This window comes from Sylvia atricapilla, chromosome 1, assembly GCF_009819655.1.
Source record: "Sylvia atricapilla isolate bSylAtr1 chromosome 1, bSylAtr1.pri, whole genome shotgun sequence".
In the NCBI taxonomy this organism is placed as follows: domain Eukaryota; kingdom Metazoa; phylum Chordata; class Aves; order Passeriformes; family Sylviidae; genus Sylvia; species Sylvia atricapilla.
This window is the reverse complement of record NC_089140.1, coordinates 20,361,892-20,377,430: the sequence shown is the minus strand read 5'-3', so window position 1 is coordinate 20,377,430 and position 15,539 is coordinate 20,361,892. Positions and strand designations below refer to the sequence as shown.

At 38.9% G+C, this 15,539-nt stretch overlaps 1 protein-coding gene across 2 annotated transcripts; it reads right to left on the bottom strand.

Annotated features, from left to right (window-relative positions):
- Positions 1 to 1,562: 1,562 nt before the first annotated feature.
- On the bottom strand, positions 1,563 to 14,243 carry HACD1 (3-hydroxyacyl-CoA dehydratase 1). Of its 2 annotated transcripts, none has more exons than XM_066316650.1 (7): positions 13,991 to 14,243; positions 9,726 to 9,843; positions 8,493 to 8,511; positions 8,323 to 8,411; positions 5,479 to 5,600; positions 2,934 to 3,112; positions 1,563 to 1,780 (listed from the first exon to the last, which is right to left on the bottom strand). In XM_066316650.1, exons 1-7 carry the CDS (start codon positions 14,116 to 14,118, stop codon positions 1,698 to 1,700), a joined length of 738 nt encoding a protein of 245 aa, XP_066172747.1. In that variant the 5' UTR covers positions 14,119 to 14,243; the 3' UTR covers positions 1,563 to 1,697. The 2 variants fall into 2 exon arrangements, with proteins under 2 accessions (XP_066172747.1, XP_066172738.1); XM_066316641.1 differs by having other exon boundaries at positions 8,323 to 8,405; positions 13,991 to 14,220.
- Between the last annotated feature and the right edge of the window lie 1,296 nt (positions 14,244 to 15,539).

The following is a 15,539-nucleotide window of genomic DNA, read 5'->3' as shown; positions in this document are numbered from 1 at the left end:
GTATTATCATAGAATCACTGAAACTAAAATGGAAACTGCCTATTCAAATATGTAGTTCAATCTCTTGCCAACTCTAACTGAAAACCTTCCAAGACACTGCACGCATTGATAAGCACTACTACGTCCTTCTGTAACCTAAGTGATCTTATCAGTAGGACCTTTCTTCTGATATTCATTGGCTATTTACCTTGTTTCAAATTCATCATAGCTACACCTCCATACTTAGAAAAGCTCTTCCATGTATTTATCATATAACAAAGAATTACACATATTAATGACTCAATCTTTACGACTTCTTTCTCACTTCAACTAGTTTTGTTATTGTTCTCTGAGCTTCACAAGATTATCCAATTCTTCATCCCTGAGGTAGCCAAAATATAAGACTGTACTCCAGAAATTACCTCAGCAATCACAAGTATTCTGATTTACAGCAGCCTGATGCAGCCCTTCCATATATGTATGCACTTCTTTTGACATCAGTGAAGCCAGAAGGAAGACAGGTTTGTTGCCTACACTTTCAAGGCTTTGAACCACATTACCACATCTTCTCTCTCTCGCTAAGAATCCAAGTTTCCTCAAATGCATCACCTTTTCTCTGAATCTGCTAGGCTGTTAGACCAAAATCTTCTAATTTGTTGGACCTCTCCCATTCAGATATCATATAGTGTAATATCATCTGTAACTTCTATTAATACACTGTAGATCATTCTTGCAGATTATTGAAGACATGAAATAGAATTAGGTCAACACAGTATAAACAATTAATGGGGAGGGACCAATTAAAATTGCCCAATGGGATGAATCAAAACAGTTTATATTTTAAGATGCTATTTTAAATATATTTTATACCACTGAGCTATTTAGAAGAAGTCAAATATCTCACCATAGCTACAAGTTTTCAATGCAGTACTGATTTTTCTGTAAACATACATTTAAGGTAGAATAGGAAACATGCTGACAATCAGCTTTGCTCTGCAAAAGAGTCCCATTCCAGCCACTGATTTAGAGAAAGGTAGACACATCCTGTCTAGTTCTCAGCACAAACTTTTAACCAGTTAGTATTATATCTATTATTCTAAATACCTTTAAAATTACATATGAAAGTACAGGGAGGTCTAAATTTGCACTGATAATCAAGAATTCAACTCCTTTCAAAAGTCCTTCTGGAATTCTGCAGTATGATAGTGTAATTCAAAAAATATTGAACAACATGCTACAGTACTTATAATTGGAAAGGTATTACTTTATATAAAGCTTAAATACCATTCAATTCACCTAGTCTGTGAAAAACATCATTACCTAATTTACACTCTGATTTCCAGAAGACTCACTTTCAGTACAACTTATCAACTCTCCTGTTCTTGATAATGACTACAAGTCATAACAGAACTTTCAGAACACAAGGCACAGTAGCCAACTATTCTAATTCTTAAAGCTATTCATCAAACTGTTGAAAATAAGAAAATATTTCTTTGAAGAATTGAACAATTAAAAACCAAAGTGAATCTGAGGATGAAAAGGTAGGTCTGAAAATATATTAATTGCAAAAATAATACAGTCCATGATATTTTAGGCACAGTTGTTTATTCTTGTTCCATGTTTTAAAACTTGGACTCAGAAAAATCAGAGGAAGTCCTGGGTTTTTACCCTCTCTTCTTTTCCTTTCCACCAAAAGCACCATGGTTACACAGCTTCATTCAATCGTCCTTTTCCACAATCACTTCTCCATGAAGCACCCTTCTCCTCTGCCGCAGCATGTGGAAGTAGAGTTGTGGAAATACTTGATCAAAGCATAAAAAAAGCAAATTAGATGGAAAAATTCAACAGATCACATAATGGAAAATGACAATTTTACGGAATGATGAACTGAGTAAAAATTATGGCACACAGTGGTTGAGTTGATTAAGGTGAATAATAATAAGTCATGAACATTGTAGTGATTTAAAAAACAGTAATTACTCAAAGCTCAGACAAGGCCCCCTGAATAAATACCCAGTGTTCAAGGAACTTCACTCCAACAGTTTCCTTGTAGAAACAGAATTTAACCACATTCTAGTAGTGCTTGAAGACTTCAAATTTGTCCTAAGCATTTTTGAATTAAGACTTGGAGGAGGATACAAATTTACCGTATTTGTCCAAGTCTGAAGTAAGGAGATCCCTCTTTCCTGTCCCTCTGTCATCTATTATATTACTGTCCGGCTGACAGAATTGATCCTTATTTTTAATGGCTAGAAAACTGGTCTTATTCCTGAGGTGTTGTTACATAAACAGATGTAAAACTGTTAGTAAGTTATCACACCTTAGAATATTTTTATTGACATAAATCTCTCTTGTAGGTCTTCATGATTTCTTGGAACAAAAAATTTCAGTGTGCATGCATACTGTAAAAGTCTGTATTGAAGGTTGCCTTCTCAAATGAATAACTTTCATGAATGCAGATCACAGACCTTTTAACTTCAGTTTTCCTGCTTTTCAATTTCTCTCCCTAATCTGTTGCCTCAATGTATAGATTATATTAAAAAAATTATATATTCTATTATTAATATTATCTAAAGTATTACATTTGCCTAGTTTGGTCTAGTCCTATTCATGGTGGAATATCTGGTATATCAGGTTGCTTTTTCCTTGTCTTCACTGCTTAAGTAGCAGTGGAAGCAACACTGGAAGTGAAAGACACATACTCTCTCTACTTTACCTCCATGGTTTCTGGTATGCATAAGTACAAAGACAAACTGATGAAACCAAGGATTGCAGGTGAAAATTTCCGCCAAACCAATTAAAGCATAGTAAAGCTTGGAACAGCAGAAAGCAGGCTTTTACAGTAGAAGGTGTTCAGCAAATCTTATTACAGACAGTGTTTATAGCATCACTTAAGATTGATCATTATGTTGTTAAAATGTTGTTAAAATGTTCTACAGTTAAACAGTACTTACATGGCACATAGGAGAACATGACAATAATAAGGAAGTAATAGTAGTCAAAGGAGACGTTGTATTTGTTGGGAAGTCTCAGTGAAAACATTCCTGTTTTCTTCACATAGGGTAAAGCAGCATATATGGTTAGCAGTTCACCTGCAACTCCAGCAGGATACAAAACGATAAAAAAGTTGTATCTGCATTGAAAAATAATAATAAAAAACCCTTGTGAGAAACACCCCCAAAACTTAGTTTTCTCTTGTTATTATTAGTGGCACAGCAAGGTATTAAAGTAGTTCCTGCACCAGAATCAAGGATCACATCCTGACTTGACGCAAAATATCAGTTTCAGTTACTTTCAACAAAGTTGCTCAGATTGACGAGAGAATGCATACCTCAGTGCTTTCTTTAAAAAACAGTGAAGTATCAGAATGTTTTTATGTCTTTCTAATAAAACAATCCTCAAATTTTTTTGTCTCCAAGAATGTTTTTTTTTTTTTTTAATGTACTATTCTTACTCCTGTTGTCACTGACAGGATTCAGACCAGAACTGAATCTCAGATTCAGATGATCCTACATATCTTCAAACAGTGCACACACATTGGGTCAACTGTATGTACTACAATTTGTTTGAAGGAGAAAAGAAAACAACAGTGCCAGAAACTTATCAGATCCATTTTAAAATGATATGATGTTAATATAAAAGGCAAAGCATCCAGTTGAAAGAAAATATGGTTTGGCTGCCAAAGGCCACACAGACAGTGATAAAATGAAACATGTAGTCAATAGGCTTTGTGCTGTCCTTTCACACAGTGCACCGTGGATACGCAGGTTCCCCTAAGGGACAATTCTCCCGCTCATACAGGTAACAGCAATGAGAGCTGTGACACAGAGAGAAAGGTACAGTGCACTCCCTGACCAAAAGAAATGAGATCTAAAACAGCAGCAACTAAGCATGAAACCTTCCTAGAAGCAGAAGGGCTTAGAACACTCACAGATGAGGAGAATCACAGAACAGTTCAGGTCGGAAGGGACCACAATGAGTCATCTGGTCCAACCTCCCCGCTCAAGCAGGGTTATCCTAAAGCACATGCAACACAGGATTGTGTCCAGATAGCTTTTGAATTATTTCCAGTGAGGGAGACACTGGATTGTCTCTCTGGACAATCTGTTCCAGTGCTTGGTCACCTGCACAGTAAAAAAGTTCTCCTTCATATTCACGTGGAACTTCCTGTGCATCAGCCTCTACCCTTTGCCTCTTGTCCTATTGCTTGTCAGCACCAAGAAGAATGTAGATTAGATAAGATACCTTACATATTGTCTCTATGCAGTTATAAGGTAAAGATCAGAAATTCCATCTCTCTTGGTACTGATTTCATGCCCAGTTGTGCTGTTTATCCATAAATTTGATAGGATATTTTAGACTCGATGAAAAAATAATTTATTTTCAAATGTTTTGCTTATATTTCACCATATTCAGTCTGTTCAGTGAGAATGTTGGTTTTCCCTATTGCCTGTATTAAGGAAATAAAATTCTGTTATTTCACACACATTGACCTGATGGCAAAAATTATCTGTCAATGCAATATGTTCTACGTGCATTTCTCTTTCTGAAGTCTAAATAAAAAACTATTGATAGAAAATCTGACTATCTTTAAGTTTGTCATTTAGTGCTTAAACAAGTCTCTCTCACTTACGCACTAGCAAAAAGATAATGTTTTATCAGAATGGACATAAATCTCAGGCATATAAAAGAAGTGCATTAGAAGCATCAAACCTGCATTATCTTTAAAAAATTGAAGTAAAACAACAAACAAACTCTTTTAAATAAGAGTCACCTGTACTGAATGTAGGTTTGATATTTTTCTTCTAACATAATAACTTTGCTTCACATGTATTTTTCAAATAATGACTACATAGAATACTATTCCAGTTAAGTCCCCTGATAAACCCACACAGCGTCTGTAGAGCATGTGATCTAGTGGCCAGACTAGATCACATGCACTACTTTGAACCTTAAGCAGGCTTCAAAGTCAAAATAGTTTTGATATGGAACACAATTTTTGGTGGGTGGGCTAAACTAAGTCATTATTTAACTTCACTACATGGGTATCATCTTACAAAAGCTCTGATAAAGCAGAACTTCTTATAAAGTAATAATACAGATTGAGTGACAACAACTCCCACATTTTTAAAGAATTAACATCCACAAAGACTAGCACAGGTGCTTAATTTTGGGCATTGTATTCAAGAGCATCATAAAGAGTCATACTGCAAATTAAAAGGTGACTCCAAAGATAGAAAAAAATTAGAGTAATCAAAAGCAGAGTTCAAACTGTGAGACACAGAAAGCAAAGAAAAAACCACACCTCAAAAACCTCAGCTGAAGTATTTTTAACGTTTAAAACCAAGCAACAATGATCCCAAGTATAGAAAGCAACTGACTTGCACTTTGCTGACACATAACCAAAGCTCAAACATCTGCTCTCCAGTGTGTTAGTTCAGCATGCCTGAAACCAACATGCACAGAATCATGAGAAACTCAAGTCCAAGACATCTCCACCTGGCCCATTTAATGAAGTATGGCAAATGGTTGAGCAGGTTGAATGTGTAGAAGGAATATCGAGTAATCTCTGTCACAGTCCATACGACCAGAAAAAGAATAACGCTCTCCTCATTCTGGATCTGCAGAAGTATAAAGAACCAACATTTTCTTCATCCTTAGGCTTCTTTTCTGTGCAAACTGCAACAGACTTCTCTTTAAGACACATAGAGCAGAACTAATGTCTTGTAAAGAAAAATTTTGGCACAAAAGCAATATGCTGAAATCATTACCATGTACAGTTCATTATCATATGTTTACTGACAGACATTGGTCAACTGAGCAATCTTCATTAACAAATATCAAAATATAAAACCCTATAATTATGCTTATTCCTCCACTTTATTCTCTACCTACATTCCACACACTGTGTAACTATCCCTCTTTCATTTGTGGTTGACTTGTTTATGCTCTTACTCCTCAAAACAGCAAGAACAACTACAGAAGGTATGAGAAGGCGATTATGAGAAGGCTCTTCTCATAATCACATTTTAATCATTCTGCATTTCACTACTCCATTTCCTAGATTTTCTCTTACTTTCTATCTTGCCTCTTCTTCAATGTAATATGCACATCTCCATGAAACTTTAGACCAAAGGAATTGCTTTATATAACCTACTAACTGGAACTTGGTCACAGAAGATTAAGTTAGGCAGACTTCAGGGAGCTCTAAGATAGTTAAGGAGCTGGAGCACAAATGGCTCACTCACTAAATGAAGAGTAGTTGGTAGATCAGGAGCTTTGGGTAAACTCACTCAACAATCCCGTGTAAGATTTAAGTTCTGAGTCATTAAACTGCCTCATTGGTAGGTAGCACATCTCTGCTGTTTCAAAACACCACTTCTTTCTCACTCTCAGTGAACAAATAAACAAAAGTCCCCAAATACAAAGAAGGCACCTGGGGATCTATTACAAACACTACCTTCTGTGAGGAAGAATTACAGACAAGTAATTTTCTTTCCTTTAAGAGGGGAGGAATTTTGTAATACACTTCTATGCCTGAAGGCTGAAAAGCTCCAGGGATGTCTGTGAAACAGAATAAAGCAACACAGGTTTTGTTAAAATTACAAAAATGGGAAATGATTTTTCAAAATAAAATGCAACATGGTGACAAAGCTTAATATACCTCCAAGATGGTGAAAATCCAGGACTCTGTCAAAAATCAAGAATTATAAGTGCTCATAAAATCACACCCTCAATGTGTCAGTCAAAGAAGGTGCACTTTTAGCAGAAGGATCTCACCAACATCATAAAGAAAATGGAGACATAAAAATAGCTCCAAAATCATAAACAAATAGCAGCAACTGAAGTGCAAAGACAGCCAAACAAATACGCGAAGGTAAAGACAGAATTAGGCTGTTCTTTGCCTCATGCAATTAGAGACAAACATTGATAACTCAAACTTGGATTCATGTCACAGTGCTAAATCCAAGCAGAAGAGCTTTAAATAAGTATGCAGAGAATTCCTATCTGCTGCCTTGCGAATCTGCAGTTAAGTGGGGAGGTCTGGCTCTGGCTATTATCACTGACGTGCCTCTCACCACCTAAAGTGACCCTGAACATTCATGCCTGCTAAGCAATAACAGCGTGAAATACAATCAGACATACATTCAAATGTATTTCTTTTTGGACATAGCTTGACCATAGTGTAGATAAAGGAAATAAAAGAAATTGCTGGATATGCTAAAGATTTAGTCCACTGCAGATAATAAAAAATGGCAAAATGCAGTGCTATAGTCCAGCCCATGTATAGACATTCAATATAAAAATCTTGTTAATCTTAGAGACGTTTTGCCTTACAGAAAAATATATGAAGTTAGCTTACAGAAAAACCAAAACCCAAAACAAAACAACAAACTAAAAACAAAACACCACCAACGATAAGAAAAAATAAAAACAAACAAACAAGCAACCTATGAAAAGTCTATTTAATTTCTTCCATGTTAAGAAAATTGACAGTAAAGGAAAAGATGCAACGTAGAAAACAAGCTCTCTTGCGAAATGAAACGAAGTTTGATAACTGAGGCAGGTGCTAGGATAATTCATCTGCAGAAAGGCCTATGCCATCTGCTGGTGAGACAGTTTAATGGCTCAGCTTTTCAAGTTCTGAAGAAATACAGGAGGACAAAATCAATCACTTCATTTTTCTACATGCCTTTCATAGAAAGCACATCTCACAAACTCAACCTAATGTCCTACCTACTCACTGTGAACTGCTTGCTTCATTCTGCTAATGGATCACTAGCCTTACAACAGCCATCTACAGCCAGGCAAACAAACCATTGCCATTTACACAGGTCCTTATGTGCCATTGTGACATACTGGATGTCACTGGATGTTAATACTACCGTAATATTTATTTCTGAGAATGTTGCTAAAAATTTGCAAAATCACAGTCATGTTTATCCATGTGAATTCAATTTAAGATGTAAACTTAAAGACAAAAATTCACATTTTATTTAGATTAATTCAGCAAGTGCTAATTAAAATTTTTGAAGGAGAACTGTTATTTACTAGGGTCATTTTGCTTGTGAATAATAGTAGTCATTGATTTCATATTGGCAGACACAGAGGGCACAATGCTGAAGATGCTGCTGATTCACAGCTAATACCCAGACTCAGTCTTCTGGCAAGAATCACACAAATTCTATTTTGTAACTCTAACTTCCAAAATTGTACTCAAATACGTAAGCATTCTCTACAGAAATAGCATTAATTTTTAGATTCGTCTTTCCTGTGAAATGAGAACTGTAGTAATAGCTTCTCCTTAAAAGCAATCAAAACATAATTTGCTCACACACATACCTGTTTTATACTATGTGCAATGAACCACACCATGAAGATCCTTGAACTCACTTGGACCCCAGTCACAAGCACAGATGTGCGAACTATTCCTTAAAAAGAGAAACATGTTATCTCTGTTCCACAATTAATGTTTTAACTAGTTATAGGAGAAACGAAAACAAAGAACTCACCAACTGCACAGTGGATTACCTGTAAATAAAAAATAAAAATAAAAATCAGAAGTTAGTGATGTGCAGCATGTTACTAGCTACCCTATAAATATGGCTTTCTGATATTAATACAAACCTAGGTTAAATTCTGGGTTTTGTCTCCCACTAACAGTCTTTAAAAGAAATACATGGCAGAGCCTTGGCAGTGTTGGGAGGATCTCAATATCTAAACTGTGCAATTACATGGAAGACAGTTGTTTTCCAAATTAATTCTAAATATTAGATATTTAGATACTTAACAAAGAATTTTATTCAACTAGTAAGCTTCTCTTCCTTTACCTTATTCAAAGAAGAATTTTACAGGACGGTGTAGAGGAAGTCATATAAGGAACACCAAACACACAGTAATTTTAAAATGCTTACAGATTAATAATATTATTATACTTTTGTCAATGACAGCTATGAAGCTTTAGATACAGTATATTTTCTGGTCAGTAATGTTTAGCAAATGAAGTGCTTTTCATTATTTTGGCAGGTTTGAACAGAATTACTTACTGTGAAAATTTAACAGCACAAAAGCCTATATACAGCTGGTGACATGATTTTAACAGTTGTTTGAACTAGAAATGTTGTAGGCAGATTGAGAAAAAAAAGTTAAAATGTTGATAGACATCCTTTGTTGTGCCTGGGAAAGAACTGCAAGTGCTCCATAAACCCAGCAATAAAACTTCATTCCACAGATTTACCAGAATTGAGACCACTAGTGCATAGTTTGCAAAAGTATTAAAGAATACTTTGCACAACTTGCACAGACCCTGTTGCAATGGATCATATAGGGTACATGAATCCTGTCTCAAAATAAGCAGAAGCAGGAAAGGGACAGAAGGATAGTAAGTAAGTCTGGTATAAAGAATATAAGGTAAACTATAATCTCTGAGATGGTGATTTCTGCTGTGCTAGAGGGCTCATCTGCTGGCTGTGATGCCTTCGAGATTTTGCCTTTTGCATTAAAGACTCTCAAATCAAAGCAGTTCCCAGGCACTGATTTAAAGAAATATTAGAATTAAGTTTGAAAAACATGTGCCCATACGTTTCAAGTAATCACCTTGCCCCGCCCCCAAAACGTCATTAAATAATAAAATAAAAAAAACATTTTAGTACTAATATAAGATCTTTATTTTAAATTAAGGATAATGATGTGTTTTGCCTATGATATGCAGCATCCAGTAAAGCAAACTAACGTTTAAAATTTACCTCAAGCAAAGCAAAAGTCTGGAAAAATTTAAGCGTCTTTTGAACGCTTCTGAATAAGCCTCTATGTGTTCCTTTCTGTATATAAAACCGCACCATGGCAATACCTAATACCAGCCACCTATAAAAGAAAGAGAATGGATACATTTCAAATTAGAATTCTAAAAATATCCATCCATCATAAATAATTTAGTAGAGTATTTTTCTTCACAGATTAACTTTGATTCTTCACTGGTCGGTGTTCTCAGATCATCAAAAATATCTTTAGACATAAATAGTACATAATATTATGTAAACATTACACTCATCTCTTTACTTGGAAAAGAATGGAGAATAACTTGCTGCCTTCCAAGGACTGATTTAATTGAGAGAACCCCCCAAAACCACCCATCTATTGGACCTTTCTCTTGCAGTGACTATGTATTTTTACTATTAAATCCTCATGCATCTTGACTATTAAATACTGTTATTTGAAACCACATGATGAGCATGGCACTGAAGTCACTGTTTGGATTGCAAGTTTGTAAAATTTATGCACATCAGTTTTACATTTTTCATGGCTCCTCAACTCACCAATTTCAGGACTGACTAGTGATCTTAATGCTCGTGTTTGTGATTGTCCAAATGAAGTTACCACTACAATTATGTTTTCCAAAGTGTTGAGAAGTGTTTTAAAAGTCGACGTAAAAATCAGACTCTAAAGAGCTGAAAAATGGGTGTTCTATGCTCCTGACTTCCAGAAGGTGATATATTTAACTAGCACATTTGAGGAGGTTGGATAAAATTATTTTGAGGGTTTTTTTTTTTAGGAAACTGAACAATTATGTCAATTAATAACCCTTCCAATGTAAAAGAAAGAAAAAGGAACAATATATTTTAATCATATTGGAATTTGACATAAAACTTAAATTGAGATTTAGAATGGAAATTGCGAAAAAAATAAACATCTAACCTGTGGGTTGATCCCACTACCAGCCTAGACTCTGTAAAATAATCCAAGGCATTGGACTGAGGAATTCCATCCTCATAACAATGAGGAATTCCGTCCCCATAACAAACCCATTTTTATATAATTAAGATTTTCAAAACAGTGTACTTTATGTTCCATTATTGTGGGATTGATTGGGTGGGAATGGATCTTAGAGATCATCTAGTTCCAACCCCCTCTGCCTTAAGCAGGGACACCTTCCACTAGACAAGGTCACTCAGGGCCACATCCAACCTGCCTTTGAACACTTCCAGGAATGGAGCATTCACAGGTTCTTTGGGCAACCTCTGCAAGTGGCTCACAACCCTCTCAATAAAGAATTTCTTTCCAATATCTAATCTAAACCTGCCCTCTTTCAGTTTAAAGCCATTAAACTTCATTCTGTCCCTACAGGCCCTTGTAAAAAGTTCCTCTCCAGCTCTCTTGTGGGCTCCCTTCAGGAACTGAAAGGTCACAGTTATGTCACCCTGGAGCCTTCCATTCTCCAGACTGAAAAAACCCAAATTCTCAGCCTTTCAGACCTACATCTCATTCTTAAAACATCACATTATCAAGAAGACTGAAAACTTCAGGTTTTGATCCAAAAAGGCTAAGAAAGTACAAAATTTCTTTAACATAGACATAGGCATAACAAGAGCTATGGATGGCTATTTTGAGAGTTAAAAATAAAAATTAAAAATGACAAAAATTTTAGTTCAACATCTTCTCTGATGCTGCTGGGAACAATTACTCAGTCTTTTCCTTTTCCATAAAGCCTTAGCAAGTATATTCTACAGCAACAAGAGCTCTGGCTAAGGAAGGACCCAAGTGAGAAAGCAGAAAGGTCTCAGAAATACTCAGAGGCAGATTCAGAGAGACTATAAACATTCAGAGAAATATTGACACAAACATTTGGATAAATATTTAACTCATCTTCTGGTAGTCCTCCCTGAGCATAAGGTACAGACTAGCACTGGAAACAGGGTACCTGGAAATAGTAATCTTTGGTCAGACCCATTCTGCTGTCCCAACGTGAGAGGCGCCTGGACCCTGACAGCTCGCGGCTCACCTCGGATGGCACGGCCTTCAGGATCAGCCCTGAACAACTCCTACGCACGGCGGCTACTGCTATGCAGTCACTCGGTGTGCCCCATTCCAGCACTTCATGACAGCATTTCAAACTCACATTCACTTAGTCAGGCTTCCCCACACAGCAGGAATGATTCCCCTCTTTGATCCCTTCTACTTTAAGCCCACGAATCTGATCTGTCAGCGCTCCAAAATTTTCCCCCGCAAGTGTTACTTAGCTTTTACAACGGATTTTAAATATGAGTGCATTTATTTCAGGTTGTCTCTCACTACTGTGGAAATAAGGAATTACTGGAATATCACTGGTAGTCTTTCACAGTGGAGGTGCCCTGTTTTATAGTGAAGTGTTTGACAAGAGGAAGGTGACAGTGAGTTTACATCCAGCTGGCAGCACAAATGTGGCAGCAACAGCTCTGTCCAAGACTTAGACTGACAAGTCATAATTTAACCTAATAAAGCATTTTCTGCATCTCATTCCACAGCCAAAGCATTGCAGAGAGAAGTAATCTTGGGCTGTACTCAGAATCAAAGAGGGCAAATGGATTTTTCTTAAATTATTTTTCTGTGGACATAAATTTCTGTAGATAGATTTATTTAGCTGTCAGTGGCTTTGACTTTGGATCTCAGGAAAGGCCTCGTACTGATTATTACAAATCACCAGGAAATGGAAAACACATTCTGCAATAAAGGCACCATCTCCAGTTGGGACTTTCACCAAGACATTTTAGTCCCTTAAATCTGTTTAGAAACAAAGATAAGCTGCAGGGTTTTTTTTTTTATTAGAATAGCTGTTAACATGTACTTATGCCGTCATTTGTTAAAACTCCAGAAACATTTTGCTATATTACACTGCCTGGACAACTGGAAAAATATACTTTTCAAGTTAAATATTTATCCTGTGTAGCGTCTCTGTTGAAATAGCTGCATTTCAAATATGTATTTTTTCTCTTAAATTAATATGAGATCTCTTTATAGACATTGAAAGATATCTTTAGAGGTACATTTACTCTTTAAAACATAATCATAAATGATTATAAGAATTTATTCCTATCTCTTTTTTTCTTTGTTTCCACATTAAAAAAAATCCATTTTTGCATGTCTTAATTTCTTTTGATATTAATGGAAAATGGGAGAGAAGGAAGTGGGAGATACTGACGTGGCACCTAAGGTCAAAACTAATGTAGTTCGATAATCTTTTAGAGACATATAAAAGTCAGTGGCAAGAGTCAGTGTTCATTAGCAAATTCACACATAGAGCACAAGACTGGTAATTCAATGAGGTAACATAAACCTCACATAAAAGCACTTTTAAAAAAGGGCTGCAGTAATATATGAACAGACTTGAATACATATTCAAGATTCACAGTTGCTAGTGAGAAGAAAGCCCTGACAATCACATGCCTGGCTTTCTCCATCAGTGCTTGAGCTCCTGCCTCAACTGCAGCGTGTTAGATTTACTCTAAAGGATTCAAAGGGCAGTGAGATCACCCATTAGTAACCAAAGAAAACTGTTCTTGTGATGAATATCACACTAGAAGTTATATATTTTTTAATTCTTAGCTTTCTTTTAAACACTTGGAAATTAATAAGATGGGTTTTGTTCCCCCAAGAGCTAGGGAACAGGGAAAATTTTCAAGAAGTGAGAATATGTGCCTCGAGCGCTAACGACATAAACGTGACTGCTCTTATGATCTGTTATTCACAATAAATACCCTCTTTCCTCAGAGCAAAGCCTCGCAGCACGGAGCACAGGCTCAAATGAACCTCGTGGGCTCCTGCAGCTCTTCCCCCGGCACCGGCCCCGCTCATCGCTCCCGCCCGGGGCCGCGCTGGCTCTGGACAGCTCTGCCTGCCGGGAGCCGGGGCGGGCTCCGCTGGCTCACCAAGCCAGGCTGCACCCCGGCCCTGAAACCCCGGGGGCACCGGGCAGCGCCGTCGGCTCCCCGCGGGCGGCCAGCAGCCCCCTCCGCATCCGGCGAGGCCGTGCCGAGGGACGCGGCTCCCCCGCCCGGCATTCCGGTCCCGGCTATACTTAACCTCCGCGGCGGCCGCGGGGTGACGCGCCGGCGGCTGAGCGCTGCACCGTATTAGGCAATGCCGGGCAGGCGAGGAGAACCCCGCTCCCGGCGGCTCCCCCGCGACCCGGTTCTCCCGCCCGGCCCCCGCCTCGCTGCCCGCGCTCCGCGCCCCGCCGCCGCCCGCGCCCGCTCACCCCGCGGTCATGGCGACGTTGTAGAAAATGAGCCAGGTCGTGGCCAGGGCCCCCAGCTTCTTCTTCTTGCCATTCTCCTTCTCCTCCACCGCGCCGTTGCCGCCTCCGTCCTCCTCGCTAGACGCCATGGTTCCCCGGCCGGCGGCGCGGCGCACACGGCGGGGAGGAGGGGCTCCCTCCGCGGCGGGGCTGGGGCCGCGCTGACAGCCGGACCGGGCGCTGTCTCTCACCCCATCCGTCTTCCCCCGGGGCCGCTGCCGCCGCCACCGCCTCACATGGCCCTGCGCGCTCCTCCCTCCGCGCCGCGGGTCTCCCGGGGTCAGCTGCAGCCTGCGGGGGCGGGCGAGCCTCCATCGGCCGGGAGATCCTGCTGGGGTGCTACCTGGCCTTGCTGCCGACCGCAAGGCAGCGGGCGCAGCACGCCCCAGAAAAAGTGACAGGAAACAGTGCAGCTCTTGGAAACACAGAAATATGTGTCTGAGATTGAGCACCTGGGAGCCCGGCCGGAGACCGACTGGTGGGAATATGCCCAGGCCTCCGCCTCCGAGGCCAAACACCTGCCAGAGTGACCTCGAGAGTCTGGTAGGTCTCCATAAATACCACCCTCAATACATGCGGAAGACTAAGGCTCGCACTTGAGAAGGGGAAATTTCTTCCAAGGGCCTGAAGAGCAGCCAGGTGTCGGACTGAAGGATGAGATTTGAGTATGCCATGTTACCTTGTGAATATCTCCTTTCTGTGCAAGTGCACAGGGAAGATAAGCCAGCACAGGTGGCATTGCTGGGACTGGCTCTGGAAGGCGGACAAGCTTCAGCCTGAGCTAATGTGATGCTTTGAAACTGTGGACTGCACCCACTGTCTTTCTCCATCTCTGCTAGCCGGGGGATGCAGGCTCCTCATTTCCACAGCTAAGCATGGTGACCATGGCCTCTCAGCCCAAATACCTCGGACACAGGCATATACGGACACAAGAATTCCAAAACTGAGTCAGGATATCTTTGAAATGTTTCTTGTTCAGTAGAATTTAATAAGACCAAGTCTATCTACTTTAGGATGGGGAGCGGGGGTGTCTTAATGTTGAAGACACCTGGATGTCTCAGATCAAGGGCCTTCAAGTAAAGATAAGCAGATGTGCCAAACAGAACCTACATGTCCCCCTCCTCACCAAAGCACACAAGCAGATGTTAATCCTTCAGCCTCAAAACATACACCCACTGGCAACAACAAATGTATAACGTCCAAAAGGAGTAGTGGGTAAAAGAGCACATTGTATATGCTAGTAGGATTAAAGTAGATACCAATTTTATAAATGCACAAATGCTTTTTGTGTTCAAGCTATAAATATAATCTAGTCTAAGAATCCCACAGTTAAAAATTCAAGACAAAGAATTTGTACACAGGATTGAATGATCCAACTCAGAAGTTTTTGCCAATATAGGTTAATCTGAGCCCACATGTCATCTCAGTGTGACAACTATAAGTTGCTTTAAACGGTAGTAGTTTTCCAAAATATTTTCAGTATTTATTATTTTAATTCTGGATATTCCTG

Coding starts and splice junctions, on each gene's coding strand:
- HACD1 (XM_066316650.1), bottom strand. CDS start 14,118: ATGGCGTCTAGCGAGGAGGACGGAGGCGGCAACGGCGCGGTGGAGGAG. Junction 5,601..8,322: donor TTGCACATAGTATAAAACAG/GTATGTGTGTGA, acceptor ATACTTCTGCAG/ATCCAGAATGAGGAGAGCGT. Junction 3,113..5,478: donor TACTTCATTAAATGGGCCAG/GTGGAGATGTCT, acceptor TTTTCAATGCAG/ATACAACTTTTTTATCGTTT.